Source organism: Oratosquilla oratoria, chromosome 17 (assembly GCF_046742065.1).
Source record: "Oratosquilla oratoria isolate Oo_2021 chromosome 17, ASM4674206v1, whole genome shotgun sequence".
Taxonomy (NCBI): Eukaryota; Metazoa; Arthropoda; class Malacostraca; order Stomatopoda; family Squillidae; genus Oratosquilla; species Oratosquilla oratoria.
Genome location: NC_134793.1, coordinates 27096446 through 27115748, shown reverse-complemented (window position 1 = coordinate 27115748; position 19303 = coordinate 27096446). Strand labels below are relative to the sequence as shown.

Here is a 19303-nt window from a genome sequence, read left to right as displayed (position 1 = left end):
ATATTGCCTACACGAGTTACATTTTTGCTTTCATCAATCATACACTGATATTCTATAACTTGAAAAATTAACAGAATAATAAGTGAAGACCGGCAAAGTTTCAAACACATCCTGGATTCCCAAGGGGGCAACTGCCCCCATCCCCTTGCCCCCCTCCCCCCTCCTGACGCTCATGAGTATGGGGCAGTTTCTATGTGGTCTACTGAAGAAGCTCACGCCAGAATAATTTGCGTTTTATCTTCAGAAGACTACTGTATTTCTTGCACCTTCTCACGCATCGAGAAATGACATCCAACGACTGTTCCCCATTCCTTAGAATGGGGAACAGTCGTTGGATGTCATTTCTCGATACGTGAGAAGGTGCAAGAAATACAGTAGTCTTCTGAAGATAAAACGCAAATTATTCTGGCGTGAGCTTCCCAGTTGAGAAATTAATGTTTTCCCGCCCTTCATATATCAAGGAAAGACAGCTTGGGATCATCCATATACACATCATCGAGTAATTAATGAACTGGAGTATATTTCATAAATATTTTTTCTATTTCAATCTACGTGTGATTGCTTGGTCGGCGAGCTTTGACCTTGTGGGTGATCTGTGACTGCCTTTAATTAAGTTCTCTTGAAATCAAGATTATCTATGATGGAAGTGGTTTCACCAAAGAATATATAACAATTAATCATGATCGAGACGTAGAAGTACCTTTCTGATACGAAGGGGTAATCAAAGATATGAATAAAATAACCTGGTGGCAGGAAATAAGTAAAATAAATAAATAAATTGATAAATACATAACTAGGTAAACAGATAAAAATAATGGATAAATAAACATGAATAAATAAAAAATCAAGATAAGGAAATATATAAATACGTACATGAATAAATAAACAATTAGGTGAATGAATAAATTAACAAATAAATAAATAGAAATAAATTAAAATGTCGGACGGAAGCGAATAGGACAAGAATGTTTCGAAATGAAAACGTTTTTTAAAAGAATACGTGATTATTTTACATTCAGTTAACCGTTGTTTTGCGTACGTGTCCGATAAAAAAAAAAAGCAAAACAAATTCTGAAACACAATCTATTTCGTTCTTCTTTCTATCAGTACAAAAGGTAGAGAATGATAATATTTTACACGCGTGCGCACGCACACACACATGCGCGCGCGCGCACACACACACACACACACACACACACACACACACACACACACACACACACACACACACACACACACACACACACACACACACACATAAAATATATATACATATATATATATATATATATATATATATATATATATGTATATATATGAGAGAGAATGCGGGTGATTATATATATATATAATGGTGGAAACGTAGAAAACACCAGACTCAGGAGTAGGTAATTTAATCCCGACGTTTCGAGTCCTGCCCGGGACTCGTCCTCAGGGGATACAATGGGATACAGTGAATTACATGGTCTTAATATACTAATAGCTACGCCCGCCGGGGGGGGGGGGGCGCGGTAACCTGTCATAGGGGGGGGGGTAGAGAGAAGGCAGGCGCTATGATCTGGTTCATGCGAGAGTGTGTGGTGGTGGAGGAGGAGAAGGTAGGCGCTGTGACCTGGGTCAAGCGAGACCTGGGTCACAGCTGTGACCTGGGTCAAGCGAGACCCAGGTCACAGCGCCTACCTTCTCCCCCTCCACCACCACACACTCTCGCATGAACCAGATCATAGCGCCTGCCTTCTCTCCCCCCCCCTATGACAGGTTAACGCGTCCCCCCCCGGCGGGCGTAGCTATTATTATATTAAGACCATGTAATTCACTGTATCCCATTGTATCCCCTGAGGACGAGTCCCGGACAGGACTCGAAACATCGGGATTAAATTACCTACTCCTGAGTCTGGTGTTTTCTACGTTTCCACCATTATGGTTCCCGGACTCCAGCTTTTTTCGTACACACACACACACACACACACACACACACACACACACACACACATACACACACACACACACACAAACACACACACACCCTCACACACCACACACACACACACACACACACACACACACACACACACACACACACACACACACACACACACACACACACATATATATATATATATATATATATATATATGCACATTTATTTACAAAGGATTACAAATGATTACAAAGGCGGAGCATGCCGACAGGAGACCTTTTGGTCCATAACTAGGTCGGATGCAAAAAAATATAATAATGATAGGTAAAAAAAATGATAATATGAGTAATGATAAATAAAATAAGTGCATAGGTATAGTTAAATAATAAACAAACTGGTAAATAGTAAATAATGATAAATTGACAGATAAATAGTAATAAATGAAAATCAGGCAAATATTAAACAGACAAATAATAACAAACAAATAAATAATATGAAATAAGTGACAGTCATTACAGCAACTTGCTTAGGTGTTTATCTAAACGAAATTTAAAGCTTCGAACTGAACTACATTGCACTGCCTCTGCAGGAAGTTTATTCCATTCATTATCTACACGGTTAGCGAAGTTGTATATACCCACTTCCAAATCAAATCTATTTCCTGATAGTTTGAGACCATTATTTCTTGTCGGATTCTCATTCCGTGTGAAAATTGTCACTTGATGTTTTCAATTTCCTTTAAAATCTTAAAGACCTGTATCAAGTCACCCCTGAGTCTACGCTTTTTTAGGGAAAACAGATTCATATGTTTTGGTCGATTTTCGTACGATTTATTTTTTATATTCGACATCGTTATGGACCAGCATACTTTGTCGTTATAATTCAAATTTGAATAAAAACAAAAAAGAAATTAATGAAATAAACAGACAAATAGGTAGATTTATAAAACAAATAACTTCGTCATTTGGCAGACGTTTGCTCCGGCATTCATCTAACCAAAATCTTCTGATCACGCAGTTAGTGAATATAATTTCCACTTAAGGTGACAACACACTAGGCTAGCATGCTACTTGCTTTGGCTAGCATGCTACTTGCTTTTGCTACTTCGTCTGATTAGAAACAACTTTGGATACAATATTCTGGACTTCCGTAAGAATATCTCAACAATGTGTCTAACATTCGGATAAGTTTAACTTATCTTAGTTCGTCTTTCAGCTTCTCACTCTATGACGCGAGAATAATTTGACACTGAAAATTTGGAAAACCAAAGATCGTAACCGAAGTCGTTTCATCTCAAACGAAACAGCAAAAGCACGTAGCATGCAAACGAGAAATGCTTAGTGTGCCGCCACCAGAGTGGGTGCATGACGACTTTATTTATTGTTGAAAAGTGGTCTCTTCATAGAGGCTAACGATTCTATTCGTATTTACTTCTTTCCTTCATCTCGATGAATATTTTATGATTTTATTCTGCTAAACGCCACATGATTTTATTCAGGATAGGACTGCGTCGTGACCGTGAGCGCGATCTCAATGACGTTGTGAAAACAGCGTTCAGAACCTCAACACAAAAGAATCACATTTATTACCTTCATATTTATTAAGGGCGGCAAAAAGTGTCACCTCAAAAAAAAAAAAAAAAAAAAAAAAAAAAAAAAAGAATAAATGAATGAATGAATGAATGAATGAATGAATGAATGAATAAATAAATAAATAAATAAATAAATAAATAAATAAATGTAAATAAATAGATCATTATAAATAAATAAATATAAATAAATAAATATAAATAAATAAATATAAATAAATAAATAAATAAATAAATGAATAACACAAAATGTATAAGAAAACTAAGTAAATAAATAAATAAATAAATAAATAAATAAATAAATAAATAAATAAATGAAAACGTAGAGGACTTTTCTGGAAGCCAAGTGCCGATGATAACTTGAAGGTCTCCTTTTGAAAGAATTTGGGTCACTGGCGGGTTTAAAAGTATCAGCAGTTTGGGAGTTCCATAGATAGTGGAAGACTAGAGGGAGCACACTGGTCGACTCTTGCATAAGATAACTGCCCAGAAAAGGGGTGGGATGTTTCAGAGGATTTCGTGTTCCGTTCTCCTAAAGTTAGAGACATCCTACTTCCTTTTGTTACTTCGTTTGAGTAGAGACGTCTTCCGTTACAATGTTATTTTTTGTTTGTTCAGTTTAAGATTTACTTTTGCATCGTACATTGAGAAGTTGAATGAAGAACTAAGTGAAGTTAAACCCTATACTAATCAATATTAGGCACTCTGGTGAGATGCTCGTCCGGAAGTCTAGAATATTGTAACCGAAGTCGTTTCTACTCAAACGAAATAGCACAGGCTAGTAGCGTACTAGTGTCATGTGTTTTATTGTGACATCCTCGCAATATTATATGGAGTATTTCTATATACATACAATTGAAAATAAACATACAAACAAACAAAGCGTAGTGTAAAGTCACGAACTCAGGTAGTGAGTTCGGAAGAAGAGTGATCACGAAAACAATGATTCATTTTACGACGTGAAGTGGTTAGAGGTAAAGGGAAGACTGAGTTGACAATATCACGATTCACCGCTTCGATGTTTTTCATGTCATTAACGTCACTCTCATTTTATTCAGCTGAGGGAAATCTACTCCTAAGCGAAATGTATAAAACTTAGTCCTTCCACTGAGATAATATCCTTATAAATGTAGTTATAGCGGGTCCTCACATGGGGGGGGGGTGCATATGCCCTGGGGCGCACACTTGGGGTGGGGGGGGGGGCGGCATTTTTAGCCTGGACATGTCACCCACAAGGCTGGCAAAATAATTACAGCAAAAATAGATCAAAGGAGCCCTGAATATATTACCGTAACATACGAATTTTGCGTTAGAATCAACAGAATATGAAATATTTTTCCCTTATCCTTTCTTCAATAGGGACATTAATTTTTTTTTTCAATCTGTTTAATAATTTCGCAAGCCAATAGCTATGATAGGCAGTAAGGGATGGAAGTGGAGATGGGAAGTGGTGATGGGGGAGGGGGGAGGGGGAGAGGGGCATCACTGAGAACTTTGCTCCGGGAGCAGCATTTGGGCATGTAACGGCTCCAAATTACAGCCAGTGTTGATTTTTTTTTTCAATTTAAGAATACTTTGTGCTAAAGAGGATAATGCTATCTCAAACTCGGCACTGAGATAATGTCCATAGGAATCTAATACTAATGCTACTTTATTCAGATTAGGGCAGGGCAACCCCCCCCCCCCATGAGATGCAATGATCATATGTCCTTATGATCAGCTGAATTTTTATTTTTCCCCTGAGGGTGTTATGGTACACAGGAAGGTGAGAGAAAGATCACATTTTTTATAATTTTAATCAGCTCTTCGTGTTTATATATATGAGAGGGCGAGATGAAGAAATGAGGCCAGGAGGGGCCTAATTCCAACAAAATTTGTCACCTTTGCCCGCTGTGCACGGAGTGTCAAGGTAAGTGGTGGTCACTAGTGTATGCTGGGGACCGAACTGTAACCAAATAAGGCTGGTCGTTATAAAGCCTGCTACTGACGACGCCAAAGTCGTCCCCGTCGTCGTTGGAGAAAGTTGATTTAAATCAGTATTAAGTGCAAGATGTCATCTTGTGCTCATATGCTATTGTAAACCACGGAGAACTTGACACATGCCATGCGTCTTTGAAACAACCATCAATAAAAAACTGGTTGCATCCAGTGATATCACGTACGGATTGTGTACGGGTTCTCAATACCTCAATTTGATATGCTGGAACAACTCAACTATCATGGTTTGTATTGAACGCTTTTGTACCATGCTCATTTCCATGAATACAAACTAAATCACATCACAAAGGGAAAGTCACGTTGCTGATGTTAGAGTCGGTGTTAGCGTGACGGAACGAAGTTTATATTTGTCGAAAAGAAAATCAGATGAACCACACTAGATCAAATTGGTCTTCTGACGTACAGTTAGAGAAATAAAATCTGACACTTTCTAGTATACAGTAGTGGCATCTGTCAGAGAAGACATGGTTGGCAATGAAATATTTTGTCATGAATGAATTGTTTACATTTGACCTCCGCAGCATTATTGGCTCGACGTTTTTCAATAAACCATAAAAATTCATTATGATTCAAATACATGTGAACATTGTCAGGAAAATTATTTATCTGATAGTGCATTTAATAAATACACACAAAAGAATAAGTTTATGGGATGTTAGTGTCGCCATTCGGGGACGCTGGGCGTAGGCTGCGTTGCAGTTAGATTTTGCATGCGTTCTGGTTTGCCAGTTTCTGCATAGAGAAGAAAGCTGGCAAGATGGATCTACGACGGGTGGAATTGTTCTTTGCACAGCGATCAGAGAAGTCATGGTTTAGATCCGAATCTGTAAATGGGAGAATGAAAGCAATGGAGAAATAGAATAACATAATTTATGTACACAAATTAACAAACGAAGGGTGCACTTACTTGCGTGGTAGGGACACAACGCACAATCTGCTTTCAGCGATTTCAAATCCATTCTCACCATGACTCCTTTGTTCGCCAATTGCACGGGGCGATAAAAAATAGTTTCTTCGAAATAGATCTGGTGCGAAGGAAAAAATGGGTTACTGAATTTCTTTTCTGTCGGAGTAGTCTCAAATGTGGGCACATCTGCATTGTGTTCCCGCCATTTCCAAAGATTAGGGTGTACTATCGGGGCAACCTCGCTAGAGTGGGATGTCAGGGAAAAGAAATAGCATCGTGACGGCCAGAATATAGAAAGAAACGTGACACACGGTACGGAAGGTGTTCATTGAGATAGATTAAAATCTTCGTTATCAAGGAAATACCAGTGATAAGTAGAATAGACTGGCAACAACCAGGATTTACTACTGTATTAGATTTTTTAGGATTCAAACATCGAACAATATATGAATCATAAAGATATTATATGAAACAGAAAACGGATCCGTAATAGTTGAACAGACATAAAGATGTATAATGAAATCAAAGAGATTGACGTCCTTACGACATATTTGCTGAGGTGAGTGCAGTTGTTACCGCACTTGTCAAAGACCATGCTGTTGTCCTTGTTTATCACTCTGAACTTCGCCTTGCACTTGGGTTTCTCGGTGATCTTCTCTCTTGACTTCCCCTTCTTGCACAGAACCTGTTGACAAGAGTGAAATAAAAGACAGTGAGAATAAACAAACATATATATATATATATATATATATATATATATATATATATATATATATATATATATATATATATATATATATATATATACATACATATTAACAACCACAATGCACTTTAATTTCAAGCATGCTGGCCTTTGATGGCTTAGAGTTGAAATGCATTGTGGTTGTTAAAATGTATCTCTAATCACTGGGACCCATTCATTGTACACACACACACACACACACACACATATATATATATATATATATATATATATATATATACATATATTATATATATATATGTATATAGAAATACATATATGTATATATACATATATATTATATATGTATATCTATATGTATATATATATATATATATATACATACATATATATATATATATATACACACACACACACACACACACACATATATATATATATATACACATATGTATATATATATATATATATCTGTGTGTATGTGTGTGTGTGTATGTATATATATATACATATATATATATAATTATATATATGTATATAATATATATATATATATATATATATATACATATATATATATATATGTATGTATATATATATGTATATACATATTCATATATATATATATATGTATATACATATTCATATATATATGTATATATATATATATATATATATAACAGTAAGCTTAATACATAAAAACAGGTTTCTTTTATTTTACAGGCGTGCGTCCACAGAAAAAAATACACCAGATCTGCAAAACTGAGAGATAAATAAATTGTATCGTAATGCTTTTTACAAATATACACATCTGACAAATGCATGAATACTGACAGATGGAAAGGGTCAAAGTGTTTTGGAACACAAAAAAAGAAAAGAAAAGAAAACTGAATTTCATATATTCTGTACTTGAAAGAATCGTTAAACTCTTTGTTTATGTACAAGTGTACACATTCACTCAGAAACTTGTACATATTGATAAATGAAGAGGAAGAAATACCCTGCAGGTCTACACACCTTTAATCACACACATATAGATATATAGATGCAAGAACAAGTTACCAGTATTTCTTATTAGCACACATATACATGTGTTCGAGTCAAGCCGAGTGACCTTGTGGACTCGGACCTCGGGACGGTCGTATCCGGCAGAAGTGACTTCGACCGAGAACACCGCGCACCCCTTTGCGACCTTTAGCGGCGGCGACGCAGGGACGACGACATCTAGACACGGTGAAAATAGAAGGAACCGTTCGCCGTGGATTTTTTTTATTTTTTTTTTATTCATTTTTCTCTTCTAGATCCCAAGGCCGAAAGTACGCGATAGGATAATGAGCGTTCGTCATACCGTTACCATATGCCATTACCATTGGCCATTACCAGCTGCCATTACCATCGGCCGTTACCAATCGTCATTACCATTGGAGAGTACCATTACCGATCGCCTTGCCAATACCATTACCGGACGCCGCGATATTACCATTACCGTGTCCGCGTACATCCAAGAAAAACGAGCTTTTCGGTGCGGACACCGTTCTTGTGATTAAGAATGCCATTACCATGAACATTACCAAATATCGCGCCAATACCATTGCAATTACCGTGCCCGCGTGGGCCTAAGAAAGAAAAATCTTTGGTGCAAGCAATCGTCTTAGGCGGCTTTTTCGGTGATTAATCCGTGCAAATCAGGAAGTTTCCCTCAGCTGAATAAAATTGCTTGGCGGCAGCCAGAAGGAAATACATCAAGCTCTCCGTCGCCCTCGACGTTTTACACGAGTGGTTCTTTAAGTCTCTGGAACGAGTTTCCTCAGCTGAATGAAATCGTCTGGTTACTCCCGAACTAAAAACAATAGTACATACACGCCTAAGGGCTAAATGTGTTTCAGTTTGGGGTTGAAATTCCATTGCAATCGTCGTTCTTTTTGTTCTTTTGCCACTTCCCTTCTTTTCCAGCTCATTTTGTCACCAGACTGACCCTCGGCCGAAAGAAAAGAGACAGAGACAGACGAATAAACCCTTTTGGTCCATTCTTTTTTTTCCGGCTTCGGGGAGCCCCTCCTCACAGAAGTGGATCGAGGACCTCGCTCAGACATCCAAAGAAGGCAAAATGTAATTCTTTGTGGTTATTTCATATAAATGTCACGTGATGTGAAACATCACTCAAAGGTTATTGGGAGATAGTCTTTTGGTCATTAAACCTTTTCTGTCAACTTTGCTCTTGATAACTGTATCGCGAATCGCTTTGTCAGAGTCGATGTTAAGAGTTCCCAAGTGATACTGCTGATTTTTGTATTCACTTAATAGTTGAACACCCCTTCATCTTTTGCGGTCAGATCATCAGTTAAAAGTGATTGCCAATTCCAAATTCATTCTCGTTAATGAATACTTTGTATACATATATATATATATATATATATGTATATATATATAATATATATATATGTGTGTGTGTGTGTGTGTGTGTGTGTGTGTGTGTGTTTCTTTTTAATGATCACTGAAACTTAATCGATATGATGACTCATTTCAGATTTGATTGTGAACAGTTTTATTCGTTTGGCGGTCCATTTTCTGTGACCTGAGGTCATCTTGGTCGACCAAGGATAAGGGTTGACCCCGCAGACAAACAAAATCGGCTGACGGCACTCGAGAACAAATATTGGGCCTCCGTGTTGAACGTCCTTATTTCCTTAACCTTATTCCAAGTGCCTTGAGTGGTAATGTGTGAATGATATTTTGACGCAGCCCGACGAGATTTCTCCCCGTTTTTTCTTTTTCTGCATGAGGGGACGAAGAGGGAGGGGGTCGCCAATTAAGTGAAGTGGTCTTCCTTACTGTGGATATACTGTCTTGCTGTATTGTTTCTGACCCAGGGCAGTGGGCAGGATACAGGGATGACCCGTGATTCACAAGGAGCTAAGATGAGAGGGAGGAAAGGGTGATGGAGTGGGTGAGGGTGGGTACATGCCTTTTGACCCGGCTACCTCCCTTATAAAGGGGAAAAAAACTTTGGTACACAGAATAGATATATATTCCAGGCTATCTAGGATTTGTTCTAGTTTAAGTCAGACGATTTTATACAGCTGAAGAGTGACCCTCAGTTGGGTTGTAAAGATGTCAATCGAAATCCCCAGTCCAACGTTAATCATTATATATTTTATTCTATAATGATTTTTTTTTTATGTAGCACCCAGAGCAAACAGCTGTTCGAATCCTCCACAAATTTATTCTTCGGTCCCATTCCTTTTTCTCCTCCTCCTCCCCCTCCCTTCCCCATTGACGAGAGAATATGCATCGATGTTTTTTACCTGACTTCCATTTTGTCATTCATTAAGGATTTTCTCGACAGTTTTCTGCCTCTTCTCTTACCAGATGCAAAGTCTAAGCGCCAAAAAAATGTCAAGGAACTGGTTTCTTCGATTATGCAAATTGAAAAGGAAGATATGTTTTCTTTTTCAAAATAGGATGGTTTGTCCCTTTTTCAGATTGTATTTAATTTTCTGCGCCATTTGAATGAGTTCTATGTTTAACCCCCTCACAACTTAAGGGGTGCCATGGAAACGTAAAAAAATTGCCTCGAAGAAACTAGAACACAAGACGAAGAAGAAAAATGATACTCGCTGACAAATATGGCGGAGGGAACGCTACGTCATGACATGTAATGTTTTGCTTTCTCGTCAGCTCTTTCAGTTATTGGACAAAGACCTAACGAACTAAAATTTGTTCTGTTAACAAGAAATTTGTTTTCATGTTATGTATACGAAACTGGAAAACCTTCACTGTCGAAAAAAAAACACGGTGACGGTGGATTGGATGTAGAAACACGTGGAAACAGGATCCATAAGTCAAAGGAAATTTTTCTTCCTCTAAGTATTTCATTAAGTGATATTCCCAATAACTATGGAAACTAAATCTAAAAAAAAAAAAAAAAAAAAAAAAAAAAAAACGGGTAACAAAATCTAATACACATTGAGTTCAAATGTAGGTAATTCAAATCTAGATTACTGTTCCCAACTCCCTCGACCTAGAAACCAAGATTATGTGCACGAACTTGATACAAAATCATGCAGACACCTGATAGGTTCACATTTCAGCAATTCACATGTTTTGGAAAATGCTTCTGACAGAATGGACAACAGTTGCAAAATCAATATGTCCATGAGCAGGGGAACTAACATAGATAAAATTCATGAAGAATATAAATCGTGTGATATACAAGAATCTGTTTTAAATCAATTCATAAACCTTGGGTGATCTGGTAAAACTTGACTCTAGAATATCAAGAGTGCTAGACAATAGATTGGGGGAACATGATTAGTTTTCTTAGATCATTCTACCCAAATTCCTAAGAGGAGCAGTCTCGGGCACTCAGTAGAGACCCCAGTCTGGTCTTCGTTCGGACATTATGCTCGCGTTACTAAGTCCATCATAGAAATATAACTTATATCGGTACCCATGTATAGATTATCAGAGGTTGTGAGGCAACATGTATACTCGACAAATGTACTATACTCACGAGTGCTGCACAAATCAGGATGAGGAACAACAAGAGGCGGGACATGTTGGCAGGGATGTACACTCGGATGAACAGGCACTGCTCGACTGGTCACGCTGTCGTGGTGAGCACTTTGCCCTCCACAGTCAGTCACCAGTCATTGATCATCTGTCACTCGTGGTACTAGTTGATGAGGTTGACGTGGCACTCTTTCAGACCTTCCCCCACAGGTGTGAAGAGGTATGACCTTCGGCAGAGGCCGGTTTCGCCCGAGGGTCCAGGGCCTTTGGTAACACGTCGAGATTCAGATGCATGCTAAATCTATAAACCGAAATATAAAAAAATCTGGGTTATCGTCATGGAGATATAGCATTCGTGGTAAAATCAACACATGGAGGGCTAACGAACATAGATGGTATGCAAATATCAAGCCTCTCCCCTCACTAGAGGGTGGCTCTCTTTATACCCATTAAAACTAAGTCAGCTCCCCCTTCCCATCTCAGCACCCCGTGGATGAAGGGCTATCCCAATCCCTCGACACATTGTTCGGGTCAAAGGCAATGCAGCGAGGCACAGCACGTCCACAACGGGGCACAACAGCTAGATCTAGTTTATTCCTTCTATTTCGTTATATTGTGATACACTCCAGGAATTTTGTGAAGTAGACAAGAGAAACATCCTCTTGGGACACGTCATTCCTCCATCCATTCACCCCAATCTTTTGCACCCTTTGGGATCAACAACGGGTACCGGCACAAGGTGGCCCTGCGAGGAGTACGTCGGAGTGAGCCATGTCCCTGTCTCTCGTTTTCAAACCCTGTCAACTTCCTCGCTTCCACTTGGAGGGATCGATATTCGATCTTTGGGGTGGACTTAAGACCTCTATCGACTTTGTATTTCATCCACCTGTAGACATAAGAGATCACAACCAGAGACTGCTCCACTCCTACTACTTTCAGCTGGTGGCATTGAAACCATTCTTCACTAATATAACACAAACAAATCCAAAGATTCTTCTCGAGGCGTCAGTTGGTTTTGCTCTCCCCTCCTTGCTCGACAGGCATTCATCGTGCATCAAAGTCCTCTTTTTATCCCCTATTTTTCGTTATCATTCTGCAGAAACATATCCATATCACAAGAATTGAAATGCATGAATTGTTCAAGATTATTAATTCAAGGCGACTTATGTATTTCTTGTTATAAACTTATTTCTAAACTAGGTGGGCTATATTTCCTCCGACGGGAAGGAATCTGATATGCTGGAGGGAAATAATTGTCCTCTAGTATATCAAACGACAACCTATGTAAATTGTCGAGAAAACAAAACAGTTTGCCATAGTGATTTTACGGCGAAAAAGAAGTGCTTTAGGTGGGTGGTACCGCCAGTTACTTTGAGGTTGGATGAAAAAATAGCCCAGTGTGATGACGCCTTAAGACTGCATATCTGTTGCTATTATAGGTTAAGACGCATTTGTAGTTCTGTTAGTGTTTGTCCATGTGGTCGCCTCAGTTGATTAAGGACAGTAAGTGGAACAAACACTAACCTCGAACTTGAGGTCAATGTATCTAACGGACTATTCAGTAATGAAGCAAAATATATTTGATAAAGGGTCAGGAGCCTAGGGCAGGAAGAGGCATCGGGCGAAGCCCGTTACCTTTGCCCAATGCGCTTTGTGGACTCTTGAGGCAGGTATAAACAGCCACTGCTGGGGAATCAGAGGGATGTGGGATGGCGTAATTAGAACCTTTCTGGTCTTGTATTTGTTTAGTTGTGTACGATTTGATCTTAGTTTCACGACCACCAAACGCGTTGACTTCGCGGAAGCAGGTGAAGAATTTTGAAATTTATGAAACAAATGCAGGACACCATTTTCCAAGATATCAACATTAGTAGATGTCTGGTGTGAAAGTGTAAGTATTCATCCTTGAGGAGACTAGACAGCCAAGACCCTTCCTTCGGGCCACTTTTTGAACCACTTATTTGGTAGGGTCATGCTGGTCTCACATTCGCTTAGTTGTAGGTTCGAGTCCTGCACTCCTCTCTGGTTCTCAACAGTGACTGTTGATTTCTCGCCCCAATAGATCCCAAAGCGCATAAGGCAAAAGTGACGGCTTCGGCGCAGGTATGCGTGCTGGTCTCGCATTCATTTAGTTCTAGGTTTGAATCCCGCACTCCTCTCCGATTCCCAGCAATGACTATGTGTTACCTCTCCCAGTAGTCCTTAAAGCGCATAGGGCAAGGATGACTGCGTCGGCCACAACTACTCAGCGCCTCCTGGCGTCCGCTCCTCAATCTGTCTTCAGGAGACTCAACTTTTCGGATCACATGAAAAATCGTCATCCTAGAATTCGACAGGGTGACAATTCTTCGCGTGGTCTATCCTAGGGTGACAATTCTTCATGTGGGCCATGCTGGGTTTACGATTCTTCGGTTGTGTAAGTTGATGACAATAAGCATAACCCTCATTCAACCTAACCTAACTTTACCTAATCTTTATTCCACTTTTGATATTCGGCGTATTGGGGTGACAGTTCTTCAGGTGGGATCTCATGGGGTGACGATTCTTCATGTGGGCGTTTTGGCGTGACAATTCTTCATGTCTTATCCTTTGTCAAAACGCTTCCCAATTCAGTTCAACTAAATCAGTTGCACTTATGTCTTCGCATAAGGTTACTATACTGGAAGGTCGAGCGAGAGAGAGAAAAAAAACTCTTGTATGTGATTCACCATGGTCTTGGATCACGTGTTGGACTCGTGATCGACAACTATTTACCCTCCCGGAAGAGAGCTCAGAGCTCATATATGACCGATCTATGGGTAACGCTGTGACCTTAAATGCACCCCCCCCAACTTCCCACCCACGAGAGTTGGAGTAACAACCTGCAGCGCAGCGATACTGAAATTATTTCAACCCTAGTCGGGAATCGAACCCGGACCGCCGTAGTGGCAGCCGGGAACTTTACTTTGGTGTGTGTGTGTGTGTATTTACCTAGTTGTATTTTACGGGAAGGGGAGCTATGCTCGTGAGGTCCCGTCTTCATATCTCATTTTATCTAAACTATTTTTAAATTCATGTATTGTTTTTGCACACACCACTTTCTCATCTAACTTGTTCCAACTGTCTATTACTCTGTGAGGAAAGCTGTTCTTTTTCAAATCTCTTCTATAGCTGTCTTTTTTTATTTTCTTTCCGTGTCCTCTTGTATTTCTGTCATCCCATTTTATCAGCTTCTCTCTATCAGTAATTTCCATGCCTTTCATGATTCTGTAAATAGTTATCAAATCTCCTCTCTCTCTTCTTTTCTCTAATGTCTGTAGTTCAAGTTTTTGTAGTCTCTCTTCATATGATAGTTTTGAGAGTGTAGGTGCCAGTTTTGTAATTGCTCTTTGTATTCTTTCAAGTTTTTTTATACATTTTTTTTGTACTTGGTAACCATATCGTTGCTGCATATTCCAATCTTGGTCTTATCAGGGTGATTAGGATTTTCTTCACCATTTCTTCATCCAGGTATGTAAATGCAACTTTGATTGTTCTTATCAAATTATAAGTTTCTCCAAAAATCTTATTTATATGTTTCTCAGGTGACATATTATTCATAACAATGACTCCCAGGTCCTTCTCATTTTCTACTTTTTTTTATTCCTTCCTCTCCCAAATTATACGATCCTGTTACTCTGCTTTTGCTTTTTCCAAATTCCATTATACTACACTTTTTTGTATTGAACTCCATCTCCCACTTCCTACTCCATTCCTGTACTTTATATAGATCTCTCTGTAGTGATTCACAATCTTCTTCTGTTTTCACTCTTTTTAGTAGTTTTGCATCATCTGCAAAGAAGCTCATATAGCTTTCAATTCCTTCATCCATATCATTAATATATATAGCAAACATTATTGGGGCCAGTACTGTTCCCTGCGGAACACCGCTTATTACTTCATCCCATTCTGAGTGCTGGTCTCTTATCACTACTCTCATTCTTCTTTCTTGCAAAAAGTCTTCCATCCAATTTAGTAGTTTTCCTTGTATTCCTCCTTCAGTTTCTAATTTCTTAAGCAACTTCTTATGTGGTACTTTGTCAAACGCTTTCTTTAGGTCTAGAAATGCACAATCAGCCCATCCATCTCTTTCTTGTATTATATCTATTAGCCTTGAATAGAAACATATTAAATTGGTGACGCATGATCGTCCTTGTCTGAATCCAAATTGCCTTGGGTTTAACACTTTATTTTTTTTCTAAATATTTTACCCATCTACTTTTGATAATTCTTTCACAAATTTTTGCTATTGTACTTGTTAGAGAGACTGGTCTATAGTTGGTAGGTTCTTCTTTATTTCCTCCTTTATATATAGGTACTATATTTGCTTTTTTCCAATCTTCTGGAACTTTTCCTTCTTTCAAGGAACTGTTTAGTATGCTGTGTATTTTGTCTGCCAGTTCATTCTTGCATTCTTTCAGAATCCAGTTTGCTATTTCATCTGGCCCATGCGATTTTCTGACATCAAGATTACCCAAGTGTGTCAATATTTCATTCTTTGTTACTTCTATTTCTTCCATAGGGGGGACTTTCTCTTTCCACTCAATCTCTTCAGGTTGTATATTTTCCCTTGTAAACACTGATTTAAAATGTTTGTTCATAATTTATGCCATTTCCATTTCCTCAGTGTATTCAACTCCCTCCTGTCTTAATTTCTCCAAGTCTTGTTTGTTTTTCAGTTTATTGTTTACAAATCTGTAAAATAATTTTGGTTGATCTTTACACTTTTCTATAACATCTTTTTCATATTTTCTCTTTTTCTCTCTGCACGTTTGTACATATTCATTTCTATAACCGGTATATATTTTCCATTTTTCAGGTCTGTCTTTTTTCCATTTGGTCCAGGCTTTGTCTCTTTTGTCCTTTAACTCCCTACAACTTTTGTTGTACCAGCATTTTACATATTCTTTTTCTTGTTTTTGTCTTGGGACATACTTTTCCACTCCTTTTTTGTAAATTTTTGTCAAAATATTCCATTTCTCTTCCACTGATGTTTCTTCTTTGTATATTTCTTCCCAGTTTTCTTGTTGGAAGAATTCTCTTATTTTATCAAAGTTTGTTTTTTCATACATCATTCTTCCTTTTCTATATTGTTCATTTCTTTTCATATATTTTTCTTCATTAAGTTCCAGTTCAATCAATATGTGGTCACTTTTACCTATTGGTGTTTTATATTCAATCTTGTCCACTATTCTAGGTTCAGATGTAATTATTAAGTCTAGTCTCGATGGTTCTTCTTCATTTCTATACCTAGTGTTCTCCTGTATCCATTGTGTCATTGAATGGTCAGTAATCATCTCAAGTTGAGCATTTCCCCATGAGTCAATCACCACTCTTTACTGTCATTTCTTCCCAGCAGATTTCTTTGCAATTAAAGTCGCCCATCATAACTATTCTTCCTCCGTCTTCCATTATTTTATTTAATGCTATCTTTGTGTCCTCTAACATACTTTTATGTTCACTCTCCTCCCATGAGGCTGTTTTCGGAGGCACATAATTGATCACAAATTTTCTGCTCTTCTTATCTCTGTCTTCCACTTCTATCATAATCATCTCTACTGTATTCTTTCCATATATGACACCTTTCACGTTTATATCCTTCTTAGTCAGGAACATAACTCCACCCCCTTGCTTTTTCTCTCTGTTTCTAATCCAATAATTGTATGCATCATGTCCTACACTGTTGGGTGGTAGTGGGCCTTTTAATTTTGTTTCTACAATTCCCATTATGTCTGGTTCTTTTTCCTTCAAATAATCATTCAGTTCATTCAATCCTGTTATTAATCCATCTATATTTGTGTAACACGCTCTTAGTTTTCTGCCACTTCCATTGTGTTCTCTGTTTCCCTTATGTTTTTCTTTTGTATGTCGAACTGCTTTATTTTCATGTTCACTACTCTCCAATAGAATCTCTCTTTTTCTGACTCCGTTCTTTCCTCGTTTTTTGCCTTAGCTTCAAGTCTTTTCTGCTTCTCTGCCTCTCTTTCCTGCTTATTCATTTCTCTTTTTATCCATACCTTTTTATATTGATCACTTGTTGCTAGTTTCCCTGTTTTGGATAGAATTTTCTCTGCCGTTGTTTGTGACCTGAATTTAATCTTAATTGGTCTGGTCTTATCTGTACTATATTTTCCGAGTCTGAATTTTTCCTCAATTTCCTTCATAATTTCTGGTTCATCTTCCTGGACTAATTTTAATAAACTGCTTACTCTTTCATTTTCCTCATTGATTCTTGAGGTTCTATCTGGGTTATGTTTCTCTTCCATTCCTAATATAATTATACATTTCTTTTTGTCAGCTAATTCTCTTACTATATTCTCCTTCTGTCTCATCACTTTAATAACTGAGTCTTCATTATGTTCTTTCAATTGCTGTTTGACTATGTCAGTGAATGAAACCTTATTCCCTTCTTGGGTTGTTCTCCAATTTTTAGCTTCTGTAGCTATTGTCTCTCTGTTTTCATTACTATTCTTCTTCAATTTCTCATTCTCCTCCTTTACATCTCTTAACTGTCTTTTTAGGCCCTCTATTTCATCAGTTAAGTTTCTGTTTGCCTTCTCTAGTTCTTCCAACCTTTCAACTCTCTGGAAAATGGAGTCAACATTACCTAACCTACGTTCCAAGTCCTCGATCACCTTATCAACTCTCTCCTCTAGTCTTATCAGTCGGGGGGGGGTTGTGTCCCCCCCACCCTCTTTAGATCCCTGGAACATATTCTCGTCACTTTCTACTGTATTGCTCCTCTCTATACTTCTAATCTTTACATTTTTATTAGCCATTTCGTCGTCACTAAGTTGGTACGGTGGTCGTTTCATGTTGACCTTACGCTTGTCTGCTTGGGCCAAGTCCTCCACTTCCTCATTTCCTTCCATTTTCCCAGCAATCCCTCCCCTTCTCCTCTTTTCCTACTTACCCACTGCCCCACGAGCAATTTCCCCCCCACCCTGTAAATACAAAAAGGCACTTCTCTTTGCGTTGGGATCCACAATCTGCACTTTTCTTCAGAACGTTCTTCAAGCCGTCCGTTCGTTGAAAGTGTGTGTGTGTGTGTGTGTGTGTGTGTGTGTGTGTGTGTGTGTGTGTGTGACTAAGGAAATGTATGAGTTAACGTGTACTCCTACTGTGTATCTATGGACAACCCAACCATGCGGCAGGTAGTACTGCTTTACATGAAACCAACTAAGGAAAACTGTGCTTTATCTACGTGTCAAGGTCATATATTTTTCTCATAGATAGATTGCTGGTCATCGGTGATGAAAGAGAGAGAGAGAGAGAGAGAGAGAGAGAGGAGATAGATGGAAAATGGTAGAGTTGGAGAGAGAAAAAGAGGGAGAGGGAGGGAAGATAGATAAATGGGGAAAGAAAGAGAGTGGAAGGGAAGAAAAAGAGATGAAGAATGAGAGGAATAGAAAGAGGAAAAGAGATAGATAGATAGATAGATAGATAGAGAGAGAGAGAGAGAGAGAGAAAGAGAGAAAGAGCACCACTACAGTACTCGAGAAGATAAAGAGTTAGCTGGGACTGCGCACCTACGACGTCGACGTGGTTCAAGTCACGTGGCCCCCGTCGACACTCTGGCAAGAGTGCCAGCTCGCTCGACCAGTGCCACATGTGTAGGCTATGTATGTATGTATGTATGTATGTATGTATGTA

General features: G+C 38.5%; 2 protein-coding genes across 2 annotated transcripts in view; one reads left to right on the top strand and one right to left on the bottom strand.

Annotated features, from left to right (window-relative positions):
• Positions 1–5312: 5312 nt before the first annotated feature.
• Positions 5313–11829, bottom strand: LOC143034172 (uncharacterized). Its single transcript, XM_076200118.1, has 4 exons — positions 11634–11829; positions 6959–7099; positions 6415–6532; positions 5313–6331 (listed from the first exon to the last, which is right to left on the bottom strand). Exons 1-4 carry the CDS (start codon positions 11676–11678, stop codon positions 6207–6209), a joined length of 429 nt encoding a protein of 142 aa, XP_076056233.1. The 5' UTR covers positions 11679–11829; the 3' UTR covers positions 5313–6206.
• A 2025-nt stretch (positions 11830–13854) lies between these two features.
• Positions 13855–19303, top strand: part of LOC143034245 (uncharacterized) — a 12374-nt gene continuing 6925 nt past the window's right edge. The window contains exon 1 of the mRNA XM_076200181.1: positions 13855–13969. Coding sequence (XP_076056296.1) covers positions 13855–13969 — 115 coding nt within the window. The remainder of the gene's footprint in view (positions 13970–19303) is intronic.